General features: G+C 50.0%; 4 protein-coding genes across 4 annotated transcripts in view; 3 read left to right on the top strand and 1 right to left on the bottom strand.

The window, feature by feature from the left end:
- Positions 1-476: 476 nt before the first annotated feature.
- Positions 477-1264, top strand: LOC310915846 (feather beta keratin-like; the record flags this gene model as incomplete). Its single annotated transcript, XM_083872996.1, has 1 exon — positions 477-1264. The coding sequence occupies one exon, from the start codon at positions 477-479 to the stop codon at positions 810-812; it is 336 nt and encodes a 111-aa protein (XP_083729122.1). The 3' UTR covers positions 813-1264.
- A 2403-nt stretch (positions 1265-3667) lies between these two features.
- On the bottom strand, positions 3668-4003 carry LOC310914368 (feather beta keratin-like; the record flags this gene model as incomplete). Its single annotated transcript, XM_083870456.1, has 1 exon — positions 3668-4003. One exon carries the CDS (start codon positions 4001-4003, stop codon positions 3668-3670), a length of 336 nt encoding a protein of 111 aa, XP_083726582.1.
- A 2698-nt stretch (positions 4004-6701) lies between these two features.
- LOC310912827 (feather beta keratin-like) lies at positions 6702-7230 on the top strand (the record flags this gene model as incomplete). The annotated part of the gene is made up of 1 exon (XM_083867718.1): positions 6702-7230. One exon carries the CDS (start codon positions 6702-6704, stop codon positions 7035-7037), a length of 336 nt encoding a protein of 111 aa, XP_083723844.1. The 3' UTR covers positions 7038-7230.
- Positions 7231-15460: 8230 nt separating this feature from the next.
- ARHGAP39 (Rho GTPase activating protein 39) overlaps positions 15461-22610 on the top strand; it is a 101173-nt gene continuing 94023 nt past the window's right edge. The window contains exon 1 of the mRNA XM_083868362.1: positions 15461-15510. Within this exon, the coding sequence (XP_083724488.1) occupies positions 15500-15510 (11 nt within the window). The 5' untranslated portion in view covers positions 15461-15499. The remainder of the gene's footprint in view (positions 15511-22610) is intronic.

Here is a 22610-nt window from a genome sequence, read left to right as displayed (position 1 = left end):
TCTGCCCAAATACCACATCTCACCTTAAAGCTGGGCATGGACTCAAGAACCAGTTGTGACATTGCAGAATTCTGTGAAGGAAAACACTCCTCACTTCATGACTCACCAAGCTTGGCCCTGGAAAGAGCTGCTGCCTAAAAAACGCCCCAAGGCCACGGGACAAGGCTGTCCCACCCCTCCACAACCAGCATAAAAGCTGGCCCAGAGCCTCTCTCCCTCACACACTTCTCCTCACACCTTCTCCTTCTCCTGTGCCAACAACCAGGTGAGTCTGAAACCCCTGACCCTGCTGCCCCTGCACACCTGGCCCCTCTTCCAGCACACTCACATACAGCCTCAGCAGCCCTCACACCTCCCCACAGACCCACAACAGCCTCCACATTCCCTCACCCTCCTGCATCACCACCCCTTGCCCTCCCCACACCCCTGCCCTGCCTCACTCCCCCCTCTCTTCCAGGACCCTCCACACCACACCCATGGCCTGCAACAACCTCTGCACTCCCTGCGGACCCACCCCGCTGGCCAACAGCTGCAACGAGCCCTGTGCCCTGCAATGCCAGGATTCCCGTGTCATCATCAACCCTTCCCCTGTGCTGGTCACCCTGCCAGGACCCATCATGACCTCCTTCCCCCAGAGCACCGCCGTCGGATCCACCTCCTCGGCTGCCGTGGGCACTGAACTCAGTGCCCAGGGACAGCCCATCTCTGGGGGATTTGGTGGCTTTGGCTATGGCCTTGGCTATGGCCGTGGATTTGGCTACGGCCTGGGAGGCCTGGGCTGCTACGGCAGAAGGGGCGGCTACATCTGCTGAGGGCCCTCAGCACCACTCCTGACACCAACCACCCACTCCCTGGAACACATCTCAGCCATTGAGGACGCCTCTCTGGGCCAAGGCTCTCAAAGGGGCTCAGCACTTGCAGCTCCTGCTCTCAGGGCACCAAGCAAGGCAGCTGCCAAGGGGCCAGCCTGGGCTGCCTGCAAACATGGCCCATCTTCCTGCTGCTCTTCTCCCATTCCCTTTCAGCTCTGTTCAGCTCCCTCTGTTGGAAATCCCTTCTCCCAGGACAGAGACCATCAGGAACCTTCACTCTCAGGTCCCTTCTACTGTGGAACAGGAAGGCCTTGATGCTCTGGCCAAATAATCTGCCAGCAAAGGACCTTGGCTGATGGTTGCTCTACTTGCACCTCCCACCAGTTCCCTTCCTTTTGCTACTCATCACCTCTCACTGTTTTTGTGCCTCAATAAAATTCTCTCGCATTGTAGCATTGTGATGTCTCCTTTTCCTTCACTGGCACACACTGGCATGCTTTGGTCTTCCAGTGCACCTCATAAACCCTTCACTTCCTTTACCCTGCATCTGGATACACTAAGGCAGATCTATCCCTGCCTCTGACACAAGGCCCTCCTGGGCCATGTGTTTACATTGACTACAGAGCATTTGCTCCAGTCCCTCCTTATCTCTTTAGCCCATATACAGACCCACACGAGCAGGTCCTTACCCTTGAGCCCCCAGAGCTGAGCACAGAACTCTGGTCTCACCAGAGCAGAGCAGAGCAGAGCAGAGCAGAGCAGAGCAGAGCAGAGGGTCAGAAATCACTCCTCACCTGCTGCCCACACTGTGGCAAGGAGCCCATGGCATGGACAGTTTTTGTTTGGCGTGTTTACATGTCCAGGACATGTCCAATCCTTCATCCACCATCACCCCACGTCCTTCTCTTTGGGGATACTCTTAATTGACTCATTACCCATCCAATATCCATTACTGAGATTGCTCCATTTCAGATTTAGGATCTTACACTTGGTTCTGTTGACCTTCATTACAACCATGCCACCCCATATCCCTAGCCTGTCAAGAAATCTCTGGATGCCATCCCTTCCCTCCAGACAATCAACAACACTGCTCACCCTGATGTCATTCCCAGTCTTGCTGAGGGGACACTCAATTGCACTGTCCCCTGTGCCTGACAAAGATAGGAAGTGATAATGGTCCCAGTACGAGCCTCTGTTGGTCACCACTCATCCCTGTTCTCCTCACAGACAATGGAGCTGTTGACCTCAGCTCTGTGAGTGAGACCATCCCTCCCATTTTCCACCCCACAGCTGATGTTCCAGCTATCAGCTCCACATCCCTCCAGGTCAGAGATGAGGATGTTGTCTGCCCCAGGAAGAAATGCTTTGCACAAGTCCATGTGCATGATATCAGTTGCTCTTCTGCAGTTCACCGGTGTTGGAGCTCCATCAAACTTTTCAGGAAGAATATTCCCTTCATGAAAATGGGAGCAGCAGCAAGGGAGGAGTGAGCTGAGCCTTTGAGGTCTTGAGCTGTGGCAAGTGCCCATGGCTGAGGCCAATTCTCTTGGAGGATTTCCCTTGAGGAAATGGTGCTTGAGCTCTGTGTCTGCTCTGTGCCAGTGACTCAGCCTGGACATGAGGAGGGACCTGTGCCTGCTGCTAAACTCAACCCTTTTGTGACGCCTTTGAGGCTCCTTCCCATTCTACACTCTAAGAGCAGCTTGAGCAAGTCCAGTTTCCCTGAGAGTGCAGTGAGTGGCGTAGGAGAAGCTCAGGGGCTGAAGCCAGAGGCTGAGGGTCTGTGGCCCAAAGAGTAATTGGAGGTGAAACTCCAGTACTGCAGCCCAGGAGTTGGATCTGTGGGGCCAACTCTGTTCAACATCTTGAATAATGAGCTGGGCATTGGGACTCCTGTCCCCTCAGACATGTGGCAATCTCAGTAATGGATATTGGATGGTTAATTGAGAGCATGCCCGAGTATTAGGACTTGGGGTGTTGGTGGATGAAGAATTGGACATGCCCTGGCCATGTGCACTCAGAGACCAAAACCCCTCCATGTCCTGGGCTCATCACCACAGTGTAGGCAGCAGGTGACAGGGGGATTCTGACCCTCTGCTCTCCACTTCAGGGACCAGAGACATGTGTTAAACTCTGGGCACCTGAGGATATGGAAGATATAGACCTGCTGAAGCAGAGCTGTGGATGGATGAGAAGGATGATGAGGGTCTGGAGCAACTGGTGTGCAGCCAGTATGAAAACAATACCCATACATGGCTTGTATAAGAGGCAGGGATAGACCTGCATTAGTGTATCCAGGCCTGGGATTAAACAAGTGAAGGGTTTCTGAAAAACACCAGAAAGACAAAGTGTACCAGTGTGGGCCAGTGAAGAAAAAGGAGACATCACAATACTGCAATGCAAAAGAATTTTATTGAGCTAATAGAACAATAGAAAGTCATGAGCATCCACTGGAAGAGAGCAGTCTGAGGTGCAAGCAGGACAACCATCAACCAAGGTTGTTTGCTAGCAGACAGTTGAGGCAGAGAACCAAGGACTTCCTGCCTCACAATGGGAGCAGCCCAGCAGAGGTGCCCAAATGTCTCTGGCTTGGAAGAAGGGGTTTGGAGCAGAGTGGACTGGACAGAGCCGATGGAATGATGCAGAACAGGGAATGGAGGAAGAGCAGCAGGAAGATGGGCCATGTTTGCAGGCAGCCCAGGCTGGCCCTTGGCTGCTGCCTTGCTTGGTGCCCTGAGCGCAGGAGCTGCAAGTGCTGAGCCCCTTTGAGAGCCTTGGCCCAGAGAGGCGTCCTCAATGGCTGAGAGGTGTTCCAGGGAGTGGGTGGTTGGTGTCAGGAGTGGTGCTGAGGGCCCTCAGCAGATGTAGCCGCCCCTTCTGCCGTAGCAGCCCAGGCCTCCCAGGCCGTAGCCAAATCCACGGCCATAGCCAAGGCCATAGCCAAAGCCACCAAATCCCCCAGAGATGGGCTGTCCCTGGGCACTGAGTTCAGTGCCCACGGCAGCCGAGGAGGTGGATCCGACGGCGGTGCTCTGGGGGAAGGAGGTCATGATGGGTCCTGGCAGGGTGACCAGCACAGGGGAAGGGTTGATGATGACACGGGAATCCTGGCATTGCAGGGCACAGGGCTCGTTGCAGCTGTTGGCCAGCGGGGTGGGTCCGCAGGGAGTGCAGATGCTGTTGCAGGCCATGGGTGTGGTGTGGAGGGTCCCTGGAAGAGAGGGGAGTGAGGCAGGGCAGGGGTGTGGGGAGGGCAAGGGGTGGTGATGCAGGAGGGTGAGGGAGTGTGGTGGCTGTTGTGGGTCTGTGGGGAGGAGTGAGGGCTGCTGAGACTGGGGCTGAGTGTGCTAGCAGAGAGGGACCAGGGGGTCAGGAGCAGCAGGATCAGGGGTTTGAGGCTCACCTGGTTGTCAGCAGGAGCAGGAGTCGAAGGTGTGAGGAGAAGTGTGTGAGGGAGAGAGGCTCTGGGCCAGCTTTTATGCTGGTTGTGGAGGGGTGGGACAGCCTTGTCCCATGGCCTGGGGGCATTTTTAGGCAGCAGCTCTTCGCTGGCCCAGCCTGGTGAGTAATTGATTGGAGAGTATTTTCCTTCAGTGAATTCTGCAGTGTCATCTCCTGCCCTTGAGGCTGCGTCCAATCAGGCAGTTTTAGAGTAAGTCTTGGTCATTGGGAAGATTTGCATGTTTGATGTGTGTCTTCGAATAAACAAGCAGAGACCAGCAGTGTTGTGATACCATCAGCAGTTGCATGCTGTGGTTTGTGAGTGCCTTGTCAAGCCTAGGTTCCTCTTCTGTGCCACTGGATGCCAATCAGTCTTTTTGTTGCACTCAGGAATGCTGAGGGAGCTGCTGATACCCTGGGGAGGTCCCTTAGAGAGAGCTGGAGAGCAACAGCCTGGAAAGGTCCCAGTGCCTGGGAGTATTTCCTGATGGATGAAAGAGGGCTCCGGGCCTCGTATCTTGAATGGGATAAAAAGAGGATCTTGGAAAGTAGATTTTGGCTGAACTTGTTCCAGTATTATACTCCATTAGGATTTCTGGAATTTACCCAACAAGCTATTCTATAATTTAAAGTGCATTTCTTGACTTCATTTTAGAAATCAGAAGAACCAACAACGAACACAGGCCCATCCCTTTTTTTTCTTCTCAGCCTGGTGTGTGATGTCAATTCATTTGTTCCCTGTTCAAGCAGAAGAGTTTTGTAACTTATATCCTGTCAGTTGTAATATTGTGTTCCTATTAGCAAAAAGGAGTAATTAGTAATGGACAGTTAGTGAGTTGCTCTTTCCTTCTCTGTCATGGTGCTGGCATTCCTTTGTGGGATTCTGGAATTCCACGTCCTTCCCTTGAGGCCGTGTCCATCTGACCTTGGTGGCAGCTTTTAAGTTGTGAGTATTAGAGGTCAGACATTGCTCTTGATGGTTTATGTCACGATGGGTTGAAGACGTGACCAAAGCTGTGTAGAGACGGGGTGTCACCAGTGAGGTCACCCATGGCACTGGTGTTTTGTGTGTGTGTGCTGAAGAGGGGCCCCATCCCCATTTCCTCACAGAGATTTTAGGCTGCTCTAAGCTTTGCAGGTGTTCTGGGGCTGAGCCTCTGCTCCTTTGATCACGTTCTCTTCCTCCCTACCTTGACTACATCTCTCCAGGCTCCTCTATATTCCTGGCCTTTGCCATTGGAGGTAGGAAAGCAATACACATGACTTAGGGAGGTGTCCTATGCTCCTCACAGTATTGATTCATCCGAGGTGCTCGTCTCAGCTGAGCCCAGCAAGGTCACACTGTGGGGTCACAGCGCTGGGCTGTGACAGACACATGGAAGGGAAACCTCGTGGAGGATAAGGAAAAGCAGCAGTATGAGGGGAACAATTACTCATAGATTGATTAGTCAACCCTTCAAACCCACTGGAGGGTTGGAACTGTGTCTGCGGTTTAGAGACAAGGCAGTCTTGTGGGACAGTTTTAAGGCCCTGGTAGAAGTCCAGGAACATGACACGAGTTACCATTCCCTTGTCAACAACAGCATTCAAGCAGGGAAGGACCTGGAGATACTGGTGGAGTTTAAATTCATTATGAGGTGGCAATGTAGCCTCTGATGCAAAAAGTTCCAGCAATTACCAGGACAGGATTAGGAAATACATAATAGGAAAAGTAACAAGGGGAGGATGAGGAAGTCGAGTGTCTTGTAGCATACCACTGGTGGGGCTGCAGAGTGCAACAAAGACATGGTTGACCGAGAGCAGTGCCAGGAGACCATGACACTGATAGGACTAGAGTACCCTTAAAACAAGAAGTTGAAAGAACTGAGTGGTCTTTCAGGCAGAAGAAGGCAAATGGGAAATGAGGTCATTATGGCATGGCATGACCTCATCAATGACACACCAAATATCCTCAGGTTGTTTGAATGTTCTACATGCCCTGAAAGGCACCGGCAACAAGATAATGGTCACTAATTTTTGTAATTAAAAGGTGCTGCCAAGGTCAGAGGGACACTGCCTCAGGATCAGCACATGGAACTGCAGATTCAGCAGGGTGGGATGGCAAGAGCTGCGTCCGGCAAAATGCCCCAAGGCCATGGGACAAGGCTGTCCCGCTCCTCCACAACCAGCATAAAAGCCAGCCCAGAGCCTCTGTCCCTCACACACTGCTCCTCACACCTTCTCCTCCTGCCAACAACCAGGTGAGCCTCAAACCCCTGATCCTGCTGCTCCTGCACCCCTGGCCCCTCTCTTCCAGCACACTCAGCCCCAGCCCCAGCAGCCCTCACACCTCCCCACAGACCCCCAACAGCCTCCACACTCCCTCACCTTCCTAATACCCTGCTTGCAAACATACAGACCTGCCCTGCCTCACCCCCCTCTCTTCCAGGGACCCTCCACACCACACCCATGGCCTGCAACAACCTCTGCACTCCCTGCGGACCCACCCCGCTGGCCAACAGCTGCAACGAGCCCTGTGCCCTGCAATGCCAGGATTCCCGTGTCATCATCAACCCTTCCCCTGTGCTGGTCACCCTGCCAGGACCCATCATGACCTCCTTCCCCCAGAGCACCGCCGTCGGATCCACCTCCTCGGCTGCCGTGGGCACTGAACTCAGTGCCCAGGGACAGCCCATCTCTGGGGGATTTGGTGGCTTTGGCTACGGCCTTGGCTATGGCCGTGGATTTGGCTACGGCCTGGGAGGCCTGGGCTGCTACGGCAGAAGGGGCGGCTACATCTGCTGAGGGCCCTCAGCACCACTCCTGACACCAACCACCCACTCCCTGGAACACCTCTCAGCCATTGAGGACGCCTCTCTGGGCCAAGGCTCTCAAAGGGGCTCAGCACTTGCAGCTCCTGCGCTCAGGGCACCAAGCAAGGCAGCTGCCAAGGGCCCAGCCTGGGCTGCCTGCAAACATGGCCCATCTTCCTGCTGCTCTTCTCCCACTCCCTGCGCTGCATTGCCCCTTTGGCTCTGTCCAGTCTCCTCTGCTCCAAACCCCTTCTTCCAAGCCAGAGACATTTGGGCACCTCTGCTGGACTCCTGCCATCTGGGTCTTTGATTCTCTGGTCAGACTTACTGCAATCAAAGGATCTGTGCTGATCATTGTCATGTTGCACCTCAGACCAGCTCTATTTTATTTAATTGTCCTGCTTTTTACTTTTTTTTTTTTTCTCAATAAAGTTTTCCTGCATCACAGCCTCAGATGAGTCCTTTTTTTTTTTTTTCTTCTCCCAAGGCTGTTCCAATCTCTCATGCCATGAACCCGGGTGCCAATTGTCCATAAGTTCCATCAGCTTTTGGGTTTGGTTTTCACCCTGTTTCCAGTCTGGCCAAGCCACTCATCCCAACAGAGACATGACCCTTCATGATGCCAAGACCTATTCCAGGAAATATTCCATCCCCAACAACTGCTGGTGTAATTTTTCCTTCCAGCACATGGAACAAGCCCTTCCTTTGCCCAAACCAAGGCTTGGCTACAGTTGTGCTCATCCACATGGATGCTCATCCTCCTTCCCCAACACCACTCATGATCCATAAGGAGACATGGAAAGGAATATTGGAGGCAGAGAGGAATAGAAGAGGAGAGAAAAGAAGTGTGAAAAAATGTGTTATTCCATGGGTTCAGCACTGACTTCAGTTTCGCCATCACAAAACCTGTAAGGCACCAACCAAACGGGCTCTGGTCGCTTTTCCACAGGGACTGATTTCTTCAGTTTCAGCTTTCATATTTTTCAGATTCTGTGCTGCCTAGGTGTGTAGGTCCGAGCCTCACATTAAGCGTTAGTCAGCTCTCTTCACGGGGTAGGTAGAAAAACAAATCCGTTTCCAGCTTGAGACCAAGAACAACCATTACAATTTTCAGGCCCAAAAAAACATAAACAAGGGAGGGCTGAGGGGAGAGAACAAGGACAACAGAACTTCATAACTTGAAGTTGTAATTGGACAATTAACCCCCAATATGCAAATGGATCAAAACTTATAAATGTTTGAGACCTTGTGACCAGTCATCCATTTTGTAACCATTTTGGGTCCACCTTGGGTGTAGCCCTGGCCAGCTCTTGTTACACCCAAGGTGGATCCTTTACGGCTTTTTAATAAAGCCGTGATCCTCCTATACCTAATTTAATATCTACTACCCCTGACCTAAATACCTACTTTATTCTTTCAGCTCTGTTCCAGGTCACCCTTCTCAAGACCATGGTGGTCATCAAGACCATCACAGTCTGAGGCATTGCCTGTGTCCTGCACCGAGGCCAAGGCAAAGAAATGTCCAGAGAAACCATCCCACATCCTTCCTTCCATCCCTGGAAAATGTTCAAGGCCAGGCTGGGTTTGTTTGAAAACCATTTCCCGTAGTGTTGGAAATATTTGCTTTGGAAACTTCAATGATTAGTCAACCAGACACTGGAAAAATTAAGGATGAGTAGAGGAAATCATCTTGAGACCCCCCCCCCAGGCTGAGGGGGCTCAGCCTGGACAAAAGGAGGCTTCTGGCAGGAGGGTGGAACCAGGTGGAGCTTGGGTTCTGTTCCCAGGGAAAAAGGGACAAGAAGAAACGTTGTGCCAGGGGATATTTAGTTGGATATTAGGGAAAATCCCTTCCTGGAAAGGGCTGTCCAGCCCTGGCATGGGGCAGTGGTAGAGTCCCCATCCCTGAGCGGGATCAACATCCACATGGATGTGGCACTTGGGGACATGGCCAAGAGTGGCTTTGGCACTGTTGGGGGAAGAGTTGGACTCAGTCTCAGAGGACTTTCCCAACCTCAGAAATTCCAAAGTTCTATTCCCCTTTGGAATTTGTTGTGGTGGGAAGCTGATTCCAAGATTTCAGTACCTTACAGTAAACACAGAACCAATTTTGCCATCTGGAACCTCTGGCTCAGTCCCTCTTCTAATTGTGGTCAATCCTAATGAACCTCTTCATTAATGAGAACAATAAGCCAATGATAAGACAGTGATAAACCAATAATAACCTCATGATAAAATGCCACTAAGCTTTCTTAAACCTTCATTATCCACATAAATAATTCTAAATTAATTCTAATTTGACGTTCCCTTTTATGTTTCATCCACGCAGCGAGTTGACAACCTCGGAGGTCTTTCCCAACCATATTATGATTTTAATTAGTAAAGTGAACCTTCCTATCAAACTTTATACTGATAAATTACGATAAAATGTAATTTATATTAAACAAGCTTTTATTGGCACCTTTGACAGCAATACTTTAATCGACCTAAGCAATTAATTTCATGACACTTTGTTGTGGAGGTGAAAGTGCGGTTCACCTCTTCCATGTCCTGTGGAATCAGGGCCTCTGATTTTCCACATAATAATAATAATAATAATAATAATAATAATAATAATTTCCCCACCCTCAAAACCAGCTGCAATTGATAAATCCATCAACAGAGCCTCCATAAGCAGATGGGGAAGGAAAAAAAAAAAACAAAGCTGAAGATAAAAAACAAAACAAAAACCTCCTGCCTTAAGTAAATCCATAAAGTCCCACCAGAATAAATCAGAATGAATGCCAAAACCAAACCACCCAGCAAAGGCCTTCTGGGGGAGAAACTTTCCCAAAAAAATAGATGAGATAACACTTGGTTAGAAAACTCCACATAAAGAAATTATTAAGATTGAGCAATGACGACACAGAAATAGGGGGGAAAGGGAAAAGAATCAATTTTAACAAAAAGTTGGGGGGGGGGGGGAATGGCAAAGAAGCACAAAACATGAATTGTGAGAAAAGGAAAGGACAATGATCCAAAGGCAAAATACTGCTAAAAATGTTTATGACAAGAACAAACTCCAAATTTTTTTCAAATCAAATCGGTGGGGTGTCACAGACCCCTCAGTTCTGTACCAATTCCATGTCACTATTCACCATCCACAGGGTCCTTGGACCACCAATTTTGGGTGTTGTCACCTCCTGCCCCCCCCCCGTCCCCACCCTGACGGAAAAATTCGGGCAATCCAGAACACTCATGTCATGGAATCATGGAATGCTTTGGGTGGGAAAAGACCTTCAAGATCTTTAATTCTAACATTCTGCCATGGAAAGGGACACTTTCCACCATTCCAGCTTGCTCCAAGTCCAGTCCAGCCTGGCCCTGGACATTTCCAGGGATCCAGGGGCAGCAACAGATTCTCTGGGAATTCCATTCCAGCCCCTCACCACCCTCACAGGGAGGAATTCCTTCTCAATATCCCAAATTCCCCCTGTCGGTTTAAACCATTCCCCTTGTCCTGTCACTCCAGGCCCTTTCCCAAAGATTTCAGGTAAATCCAACTTTTCACGGGAAACAAAGGAAGCAAATCCATCAGCCACATCCCTTCCCTCCAGGATCCCACTGTCAGCACCCCGTTACTCCTGGGGGGCTGCATCTGACCCCAGGGAGGGAGCCCAAGTCCCTCCAGCCTGGAAAAGCCTCTGGAGTGACGGCTCTGCCTTAAACCAAATCCCACGGCCATGGAATTCACCTTTCTGGAGAAAAGCTGCCTGGACAGAGGGACTGGGAGAATCGGGGGATGGAACCAGGTGGATTTTAGGGTCCCTTCCCAACCCAAACCATTCCATAAAGATTCAGGATTCACCTCAACAGGGCGACTCCTTAAAGGGAATTATCCCAGTTGCCTCCTGGGCCTCCTCTGGCCTGGGCACACCAGAACCAGGCTCCGTGCCTTCCTCTCCTCCCAGGTTTTGTTATTCCCTGGGGAGATTGCCCAAGAACCATGGCAGGACTCACATACAGCCTCTCCAGGACTGAAAATAGATTTTCCACTCCCCAAACCCTGTGTTACTCAAGAGGACTTTGTGACCGGTGCCTGAATTCCTGCGGCTCCCAGGTGGGACAACAAAAACATTTCCCAATTTCCCAGGTGGACACAAACACCTCTGGGAGAAGCCAAGCAAACAGAAATAAGGATTTTATGCAAATTTAGAAAGTATTCAGGGTAGTGTGAACATCAGGAGAGCCAGGAAAACAAATTCACCAGCACAGAAAAAAATCATCCCCCAAAAAAATGTTCTCCAGTCCTGAACGAGTCTTGTTCTCCAGCTTCATTCCTTAATTTTGGATTTGCAACAGGCCAGGGGGGGGAATGGAGAGGGAGCAATGTGTTAAATGATAGGATTAAAACATCAGCACTCAAAGATTTGGGCTGTGGAGATGCAGTGGAATAAATGGGATTGGACTTTATTCCCAGCGTGTTCAACAAGCAAGAGTCATGGAATGGTTTGGGTTGGGAGAGACTTCCAAGGTCATCCATTTCCATCATTTCCTTCAAGGAAAAGTGGATTTATTTTTTTCCGCTCCTCCTCTTGTTTAATCATTGGGGGGGGAGGGGTTTCAGAGTTGTTCCAAGCCTTTACATAACTTAAAACTATTAAAAAACAACAGTCTCACATTTCCATGGTGATGGAGACAGCAGGAATTCACAGGCTTGAGCTGTTAGCATCTCACATTTAATCAAGGTTTCAAAGTCAGAGGAATTTGCTTGGAGCTTCCCTGAAAAGCTCCAGGTAGAACAAAGGGAGGCTGTGTCCAGGAATAGGATCATGGGATGGTTTTGGGTTGGAAGGGACCTTGTGGCACATCCCCAGGTGCCACTTCACAGCCCTCAGAGACATTCTGGTCCACCCTGGAAGTGTCCAAGACCAGGCTGGACAGGGCTTGGAGCACCCTGGGATGGTGGGAGGTGTCCCTGCCCATGGCAGGGGGGTGGAATTACGTGAAATTCCCTTCCAACCCAAACTGTTCCATGAATTGGTAATGGAATGGTCTTTCTCAAATGAGGATGCTTAGAGAAAAGGACAAAGCTGCACTTTTATTCTGCATAAATCAGGTTAAATTGAAAAAAAACAACAAAAAAAAAAAAAAAAAAAAAAAAAAAAAAAAAAAAAAAAAAAAAAAAAAAAAAACACAAAAAACACCCAAAACCCCCCCAAAAAACCACCCAGCCCAAAACTAAATATTTCCAAAAACTAAATCTAAAGAGCAACAGGAGCAGGAGAAAAAGCCCAGGAAAACACCAAAATTGTACTGACTCACCCTTTCCCAGCCTCCATCCCACTCCACATACGTCCCAAAGGAGCTCAGAGGAGAAAACCTGACTGGTTTGGAGTTCTTCTGCTCCCAAAAAAACCACAGGTTGGACGTGAGGAAGCTCTCGCAGCCATGGAAATAAAAGAAACCTGTGAGGAGCACCTGAAGCCCTGGGCGCGGCAGAGCCGCCGATCCTGCTGAGACAGCCGGCAGGACAGACGGCCAAATTCCTGGAAAAACTGCAAGTCAGGGATTATGCCGAGGCTGGAAAGGGAATAAAAGGGTTTAGTGGTTGGTTTCACACCGTGACCGAACTTGTCCCTGTGAAAAACGAGTTCCACTCTCTTTTATAAATTTATAAGTTTAATAATAATAAAAAAAATAAAATAAAATAAAATAATAATAACAAAAAAAACCCAAAAAAACCCCAAAAAAACCCCCAAAAAACAAAACAAAACAAAACAAAACAACAACAACAACAACAACAACAACAACAACAAAAAAAAAAAAAAAAAAAAAAAAAAAAAAAAAAGACCAGTGAGAAATTAGGAGACAGAATAAGCGAAGCTTCTGGACCGAGGGGGCTTGGCACAAGGTTTGTCTGTAGCCCTGCTCACCCTTTTAGGACTTCTATCTTTGTTGAATATTCAATTGATGTTAATCAAACATTCTTTTTTTGATCAGTTTTAAGTATCCCAGTTCATCTTATTGAATAGATTTATTTTGTGGGTGGCTCCAACTTAGTCTGGTAACGTGGGTATAAATTTTTTCTCCTGAGGTTTTCCGGTTATTTTCATTTTGATAAGAAAACAGGAAGTCAACAGGTTTTTTAATGAAGGGTCACAAGGTGACCTCCCCTTCCCATAATTTCTGGCTTGGTGGTTTAGACAATCCAAAGAAGAGATAAACCTTCTGGTACACATTCATTCCCTTTCTAAACTCTATTAATAATACAGTACATGTAGTAGTCCTGTTAATATTTGCAAAAAAGCCAACTCTATAATTTGCATTTATAACATCCCCCTCCTGACAAATGTAATTCCCGAAGTTTTGGCCTTTTTCACGGGGTGAAAGCAGCTCCGCAGGTCTCATGGTTGTACTCAATTCAGTTGTCACCATGGCCAGCTCTTGTTTATCCTCCCAGAAATAGTTCGGGCTTCATCCTCGGCGTGTTTTTGCTGTGTTGATGGACATCACGGTGGAGGAATATCTGATGGAGCAGCAGGAAGAGGAGGTGGGATGGAGGGAAAAGTTTGGAGAGATCAAATTTCAGCGGGTTGGGCAGCGCTAGGGGGCCCCAGAGGGGCTGGAGCCTCCCAGTTTGGAGGTCTCCATCCCCATCCCAAAAACATCGGGGAGGGAATGTGGACTGGGGGGGATGGGGACACAGAGGGTGGGGACGTGGGGGGACAGTGGTGGGGCGGGGGCACAGGTCCCACAGGGTACAGCGGGCTATTTTGGGGTTCTGGGGGACACAGTGCGGGGGAGTGTCACAGGCCCTGAAGGGGCTCAGGGGCCAAACGGTCCCACGGTGGGGTGAAGGTCGCGGGGGACCTCTGGGTCCCAGGGCGCTGGAGGACCCCCATGTGTGAGTTTGGCGCCCACGGCAGCTCCCACGCGTGTTTCTCCATCCTCCCCACTCCGGTGCGCCTCGGGAAATACGGGATTGCCGTATTTATAAATATACATGCGCGCCACGGGTACCGTACTTTCCCCTCAAAGGCGCATTCGGGTACCGTAATTCCCAGCGCGCATGCGCAGTGCCACGGCCGCTATTTCAAATGTGCATGCGCAAAATAAATACCGGCGTTTTACGTGCGCATCGCACCGGTACCGTAATTTCACCGCGCGCATGCGCACTGAGAGTAACAGGTTCGAAAAGCGCATCACACGATTACCGTACTTCAATATGCGCACGCGCATCACAACTATAGTAATTCTGGTTGCGCATCACACGATTACCGTACCTCGAGATGCGTATGCGCATCTTAAGTACCGTAATGTCCAACGTGCGTCGTACAATTCCCGTGTTTCCAAGAGCGCATGCGCACACCAAGTGTCGTAGGTCCGACTGAGCATCATGCAAGTGCCGTATTTACAAATGCGCATGCGCGCCTCACAACTACCGTAGATATAAAAGCGCGCTGCACCACGAGCTCATAATTCCAGATGCGCATGCGCACCACTACTACCGTAATGCCAAAGGCGCATCAGGCAGAGCTACCGTAATTACAAATCCGCATAACGTCTCAAGGGCCGTCAGTCCAAAGTTACCGTATTTCCCAATAGGTATGAGCATTACAACTACCGTTTCTAAACGCGCCTGCGCGCCATGACTACCGTATTTCTAAGTATGTAAAAGCGCCCACACCGTATCTCCCGGCGTGCAGGCGCATCACAATTACCGTAATTCCAACGTAATTCCAGAACTACGATGTTTTTAAAACGCTCATGCACACAAATACCTTAATTCCCACGGGCATCACAAGTAACGTAATCACAAAAGCGTTTGCGCCCCACAGCTATGTATTTCAAAGTACTCATCACAACACAACCACCGTATTTCCTAATGCGCATCCAGCACAACTACCTTATTTCCGAATGCGCATGGGAAGATAACTACAGTAATTCCAAATGCGCATCACAAAACTACCGTATTTCCAAGTGCGCATGCGCGTCACGAAAAGACCGTAATTACACGCGTGCGCCGCATCCCCGTGGTTACCGTAATTCCCAGTGCTCACGCGCATCTCGCTCCACGCCTCCTTCCCCACCGCGCGCGAGCCGCACTTACCGTATTTCCCAGAACGCACGCGCATCTCACCCAAAAAAACCCCATCTCCTACCCTTCCCATCAGCCCCCGCGGGGAGGGGAGGTTGCTTCCCCGCCCCTCATTTGAATACGGGCGTGGCTTTGGCGCGGGTGGGGGCGGGGACTCGGTGAGGACACGCCCCCCAGCGCTGCCCCCATTGGCCGCGCCGCCGTTGTCGCTGGTGACGGGGACGCGGCGCTCAGAGCGCGCCGGGAGCGGCCGCGGCGGGCACGGAGCGAGGAGGAGCCGGGGGGGGGGCTCGGGGTCGGTCACGGGGGGGGGCCATGGGAGCCCGAACCGGGGCCGGAGCCGGCGGCGGCGAGCGGTAGAGCCGCCGGGGATCATGGCGGAGAGGTGAGAAGCGGCATCGCGGCGGGGAAGGCGAGGGGGATTCGGGGAGGGGGGGAGTCTGCTCCTCAAGTTCCAAATCCCCCCAGACCCCTTTCAGGGACCCTTTATTGCATCCCCCTCCTCTCCACATGGCGCTTATTGGGGTGCTCCTCCCTCTTTGAGGTGCCCTTGGGGGAGTCTTTACGCCCCCCATCACCACTTTGGGGGCTCTCAGCCCCTTTTTGGGGAGGGGGAGGATTTCCCTCCTCCTCTGGCTGCGTTTTGGGGGCTCCACTTTGATTGCGGGGTTTTTGGGGGGGAAGGGAGGCGTCCCCACTTGCGCTGCATCCAGGTGTTGGTTCGGCTGGAGAATTCCAAGCCCCCCTCCTAGATTTTGGTGCATGGAGGGGGGGCTGGATTCGCCCACCTGCTTCCCGGTGGCTGCAGGAAGGGGATGGGAAAAGGGGGATGGAGCTCAACCCCACCCTGGATGTCGGGGAGAATTGGGAAAGGAGAGGGGGGGATTTGGATCCCATCCTGCTCCCAGTGGAGGGGCTAGATCCCACCCTGCTCCTTTTGGAAGAGGTTATGGAGGGGCTGGATGCCACCTGCTTACCCCTGGAGCGGCTGGATCCCACCCTGCTCCTCACAAGGGGGTTTTATGGAAGGGCTGGATCTTATCCCGCTCCCCATGGTTTGGACTGGATCCCTGTTCCCTGGGTTATGGAAGGGCTGGATCCCACCTTGCTCCTCCTGAGAGGGGTTTGGAGGGGCTGGATCCCATCCTGCTCCCTCTGGAGCGGCTTGGATCCCACCCTGCTCCTCACAAGGGGGTTTTATGGAGGTGCTGGATCCCATCGTGCTCCTTATGGAAGGGTCGAATCCCACCCTGCTCCCTTTTCTGGGGAGGGTTGGAAGGGCTGGATCCCATCTCGCTTCCCTCTGGAGCGGCTGGATCCCACCCTGTTCCGTAGGAAGGTGCTGGATCCCACCCTGTTCTCCTTGAGGGGCATCATGGAAGTGCTGAATCCCATCCTGCTGCCTCCGGAGGGGTTAAATCCCACCCTGCTTCCCTTCCTGGGGGGGGGTTTGGAGGTGCGGGATCCCATCCAGCTCCCCACGGATGGGGTTTGGATCCCACCCTCCGCAGGATTGGGGGGGTTCCTTAGATCCCACCCTTCCTCCCTCGGAGAGGTGAGGATGGAAGGGCTGGATCCAGCCCCATCCCGGCTCCCCGCGGATGCTCCGCTCGGGATCGGGCCAGGGGAAGGAAGGTCGGTGATGCCCGGGATGGATCCCGTGGGATGCGGGAGGTGTTTTCATGGAGGTGTAAGGTGTGGCAGGGCGAGGGGAGGGGGGGCCCGGGGAGGCGTGGGAGTGGGTGTGGATGCGGGGATGCGCCGGGAAAGGGGAGCGGGCAGGGATGGAGCCGGGTGGGATGGAGAGGAGGGAGGGAGAAGGCGCGGGGTGGGGGGGGGCTGCAGCGGGATGCGCAGCGCCGGAATTTGGGGCGGGGATCTGGAGGACCAAATCCGCTGGGTTTTTTTTTTTTTTTGGAAAGGTGGAGGGGTAGAATTGTTTGGGATTTATTTATTTCACGCCGTTTCGGGATTTCCCCCCCGCCCCCTTCCCTAGGCCGTTTCCCCCATTCCCTGCGTTCCCCTCCGGGCTGCAAAAACTGCAGGATGGGACTGGAGTTATTTATTTATTTCCTTATTTATTTATTTCCTTATTTATTTATTTCCTTATTTATTTATTTATTTCCTTATTTATTTATTCCCCTTATTTCTTTATTCCCTTATCTGTTTATTTCCTTATTTATTTATTTATTTTGCGATTTATTTCTTTTCATTATTTATTTAGTAATTTTTCCGAGTTATTTCTTTATCCTCTTATTTTATTCCTACTTATAATCCAACCCCTTGAGTGACCTCTACGGAGAAATCCGCAGCTGCTTTGTGGCTCCGGAGCCTCACCTGGCACATGCAGCTGAGTGGGATTAAAGAGGGAGGGAAAAAAAAACCCCACGTTTTCCTTCGAAAATGGATGGATTTGGGATGTTTGGAAGGAGCTGTCGAGCAGCAAGTGGCTCGGGAATTGGGATCTGTGGTGCTTCCAGGGATCGGGGTTGGTTTGGGCTCCTTCCCCCCATCTTTTTTCCTGGATGGATGTTCATTAATCCCAAGAACCAGTGGGATTGTAAAATGTGGGGAAGCCAGGTTTGGTGCTGCCAGGGTGGAAAACTGATGGTTTTGAGGAATGGGGGAGAGCGATGGGGTTTGGTTGTGGATATGGATCAGTCCAGGAATGTGGGATCTCGGATTATTTGTGTTGGATTTTGGAGTTCTCTTGAGTGTTGTTCCGTGTGAATTTTGGGGGGGATTTAGGGTTATTTTCCTTCCCCATCGCTCGGGAAGGATGGAGGAAGGAGAGCTCAAGGCATCCAGCAGCTTTTCCCTTCCTCTGAAGGGATTTTTCATGGAATATCCTGAATTACAGAATCCTGGAATGGTTTGGGTTGGAAGAGGCCTTGAGTCCCACCTTTTTTTTTTTTTTTTCACAATCCCGGGTTTCTCCAAGCCTCATCCAACCTGACCTGGAGTTGGAGTGCTGGATCTTAGGATTGCTGACTGGGAGCAATTCTAGGCCTTAAAAGCCTAAAGTTGGGTGAATTTAACTCCAAAAAATTGGAATTTTGTGTTGCTGGCGGTGGCACAACCCATCCCACCAGAACCAGGGATGGATTTTCAGGATAATCTCAACATTAATCCCATTGGGAGAGAGCATTTCAATGTTTCCTTTGGGAAGAAAAGCCTGTGGGGAGGCCCTCGTTTTCCAGGGAAGTCTTTGCTTTTCCCACCCAAATCTGCAGTTCCTGGATTTCTTTTCCTGCTGCAATTCCAGGCAATCCAAGGTCTGGGCTGTCTGTGAGCCAGATGTCCCCAGGCTGCTCTTTTTCCAGAGGGGCTGGAGATGGGTTCAAAGGGATTTTTGGGAATGTCCCGCTGTGCCGTGGGATTGGCTGCTTGGGGTGGTGGGAGCAAAGAGGAGTCAGGGATTTATGTAATCATTTAGGCTTTAAGGAAAAATACGCTTAAAATCATGGAGTTCAACCCTAAAAGTTTGGAAGGAAAGGGGGGCTCCTGAAGGTTTTCCAAATCCAGGCTCAGGTTGTGTTTCACCACGGGTTTTCCTGGTATCCATGAAAATTGGTCAGTTCACTTTTATCCCGATTTTTTGGGATTTTATTCATCAGTGCCACTGTTTTGTTGGGACAAGGAACTGCTTTTTTTACCCCGGATGCAACCCCAAGTGGTTTTTATGGATTGTCCAACTTTTGTAGGGTTTCCAGGCCTTTACCTCACTGGATCATCCCAAATGATCCACAATCATTTTTTTTTTAAAAAAAGGGTGTTTTGTGGAATTCCAGGCTTCTGAAAAGTACAGGAACATGTTGTGTGTGTGGTTGATTGGACATCCTGGGAACACGTGGAATCCATTCCATGAAAATTTTGTCCTGTGGGCCACCAAATCCCTTCTTTAGTGGGAAGTTGGAGGATCCCTGATGCATCTCATAGGTCCTTCCTATAAATAATCCTGATGTTCTCAGGTGGAGCTCCAGGGAAGGAATTCCTTCAACTTCATGCTCCTTTAAAGCTTTCCGCCCCACCCCCCCCCTCCATTTTCCAGAAAATCTGGATGAATCCTGGTTCTTTACCTGGATTTGGTGATGACCTACTTAGGCCTTGATCCCAAAATTCCAGGCTTGCAGGAACTGCTCCATCCATTCCCAGGAAACCAAAGCTTTGCAGTGCTGTCGTTCCTTTCCTGAGAAATTAATGGATTTTGGAGTCCCACCTCTGGGAATTTGGGAAGACACCACAAAAAAAACCCCAACTAAATAATGACCCAAAAACCTTTTTAAAAAGTCCCAAATCCAAACCGCAAAATACAGCTGGGAATTCAGGCAGATTCCAGAGTCAAACTGGTGTCAAATCCCATAAAACCACACATTCCCTGATGGTGAAACAGAACCGTGGAGGGGCCTGGATTTTGGGGAGGGATCCCAATTCATCAGATCTGGGATTTTTGGGGCTGTGCCGTGGCTGCTGTCGCAGTTTTATGGAGTTTTTTATTCAGGAATGTTTGCTCCAGGAATGATCATATCAGTGGAAATTTTGTTTCAATGATTAAGATTTGGTTAAGGTGATCCCAAGTTGATTCCAAGTTGTTTTAGCGACCCCTTCCTTAAAAAAAAAAAAAATCCTTCAAATTATCATCCCTTGCTCTTCCTCCATCCTCTCCCTCCTGCGTTTTTGCTCCAGTGATTATTTCCTTACATGCTCTAAATAACGCATTGAACCCCGACCTTTCCTCTTCCTCCTCTGGCTCTTCCCAAAAATAAACATTCCGGCTGGAATATTTTTTTGTTTGTTTTTTCTTCCCCCCCCTCCCTCTCCCACTTTCCAACTCATCCAGGCTGGCTATTTTTAATTCCGGCTGCCAAAGAAGTGTTTGAGGGATAAATGTGCTCCAGGTGCTGAGGGGAAGAAGTGGAGCACTCCAGACCTCCCAGTGCCCTTGGGAATTCATTGTTATCCCTGATTGCTCCCAAGGATTCCCAAATCCTGTTGTTTTTTGGTGGGGTTTTTTTTGGTTTTCCAGCTCCTGAAAGGATCACATTGTGCTGTTCCAATGGGAGGCTCCTCCTATCTCAAATTCTTCGTCCCTTGCTCTTTCCTTGTCCTTCACAGATCCAGGGATTTGGTTTATTTCCTTCCTCCTGCCCCTGCCCTTTAAACATTCCCACATCCAGCTGTGCCATCCTGATTTTTAGGGAATAAACCCACTAATCCCAGTTCTTTTAGGGAGCTAAAAGCATCACTCGGACTTTCAGGAAGCTGGATATCCCTATCTCCACATTCACAAGAGAAAAATAAATCTTATTTCCAGTTTTTTTCCAAGTCTTTCCCAACAATAAATGGGAAGGAGTGGGAAGAGGCAGTGGTGTTATTCCAAGACCAGGAACTGCTGTTCCCACACGGAAAAATGTGGAAATTTCTGATTGTTGAGGAAAGTCTCGTAAAACTTGGAGCACATGAGGCCTGAAATGGACTCTCAGAGTGAGAAAGTTTTGTTTCTTGGATTTTCCTGGCAGTGGGATCCTGTGTGGTTTTGTTCCTGGCTGGAAGTTTGGGGTTCTGGGTTGGAGCAGAGATTTTGGAATGGTTTGGGTAGGAAGGAACCATCAAGACCACCCATGGGCAGGGACATCTTCCACGATCCCAGGTTGATCCAAGCCCAGTCCAAGCTGGCCTTGGACACTTCCAGGGATCCAGGGGCAGTCACTGATTCTCTGGGAATTCCATCCCAGCCCCTCACCATCCTCCCAGCAAAGAATTCCTTCCCAATATCCCATCTAGCCCTGCTTTCTGGAAAGCCATTCCCTGTGTCCTGTCCATCCATCCCTTATCCCAAGTCCATCTCCAGCTCTCCTGGAGCCCCTTCAGGCACTGGAAACGACTCCAAAGTTTCCTTCCTATCTCCAGGTGATCACCCCCAATCCTCTTCCCATTTTCCTGGGATTTCATCTCCTGGGCCATGTCTGCCTTCACCCACTCCGTCTCTTTATTCTTCACCACCAAAAAGCAGGGAAAAATCCCTGGATCCAAGCACGGCTCATTCCTGGTGGCGTTTTCCCTACAGAAAACCCACGCACCCAGTCCGTCGGCGCCAGGGTTGGATCCCAGCAGATTCTGGGCCACCTCTTTCCCAAGGTGCTCCTGCCATTTCCCTGTCTGCCTCGTTGAGTTTTTTATTGATCTCCCCTTCTCTGCTCCATGCCCTCCGTGCTGGAACAGAAATGACTCTCAACAGGGTCTCCGTCTTCAGGAAAAGCGTTGGAAAAATGTTGCCTTGGGAAGCGTTGCCGCGGAATTACTGTTTGTTTTTTTTTTTTTAATTGATCTTCCTCGTGTCCTTCACACCCATCTGGAAGGGATCATGGGAAAGCATGGAAAAGTGCAATTATGAGATAGAAACGAGGTGGTTTCTTTTTGTGGAAGAGGAGGATGGATGATGAGGTGCCTTGGAATAACACAGGAATTTTGGTTGGTTTGGAATTTCAACTCGCCGTCGGTCCGGGGTGTTGGGACGGCTCAAATTGTGGGATCATGGAATGATTTGGGTTGGATGAGGATGTAAAGGTCACACAATTCCGCCCCCTTGCCATGGGAAGGGATAATTTCCACTCTCCCAGGTTCCTCTGACCTGGTCTTGGACTGTTCCAGGGATGGGACAGCCACAGTTTTTTCTCGGAATTTCATTCCAGGGCCTCACCATGCTCCCAGAGAGGAATTTTTTCCCAATATCCCACCTAACCCTGTTCTCTTGCATCCATTCCCCATTATCTGTTATTCCATGCCTTTTTCCAAAACCCTTTCCCAGCTTTTTTTGGGATCTCTTTGGGCTCTAAATCCTTCCAAAGGCCCCAAATGAAGCTATCCCTAGATTCTGAGTTCCAGGTGGGCTCGGAAGGGAAAATGCTGCTTCTTGCAGCTGCTTCTTTTTTCCTTCTTTTCCATATTCCAGGGTTATTTTTGATCTTTTTGGTGTCCTTTTTTAAATTTCTCACGTTCAGGGTTGCACCCCAAGCTGCCCCGAGCATGGACACAAGGATTTGGTGGACCTGTGGGTGCATCCTCAATTTTATTGGGAATTAAGCTGCCTCTTAGGGGTTTTCTGGATTCATTTTTGGACCTGGACTTGGAGTTCTGGATGCCTCCTAAAGTTCTTTACTCCCTTTTATCCAAAGGGTGCATCCATGGATCCGTGATCCCTCAAAAACAGGGAAAGGAGGAATTCCATGGAGTCCTTTCCTATGCTAGGCTGCTTGGAAAAAGAAAAACCAAACAATAACAGAACAAAAAACTTCAGCAAGATTTAATGTAGTTGGGAATATTTGGGAATAATTAGGAAAAGGGGAAAATAATTAGGAAAAGAGGAAAAATTCCTTTTGGAAGAAGAGGAATTGAGGGATTTGTGCTCTGACCACTTCGGCAGGCTCTGGCTGAGGTAGGAGTGGATTTTCTTCCACTTCCCAGAAAAAATAGTGGGATTTGGGT

The sequence above is a fragment of the Zosterops lateralis genome (assembly GCF_965231275.1).
Source record: "Zosterops lateralis genome assembly, chromosome: 1".
Classification (NCBI taxonomy): domain Eukaryota; kingdom Metazoa; phylum Chordata; class Aves; order Passeriformes; family Zosteropidae; genus Zosterops; species Zosterops lateralis.
The sequence above is the reverse complement of the archived record's forward strand: the minus strand, read 5'-3'. Positions and strand labels throughout refer to the sequence as shown.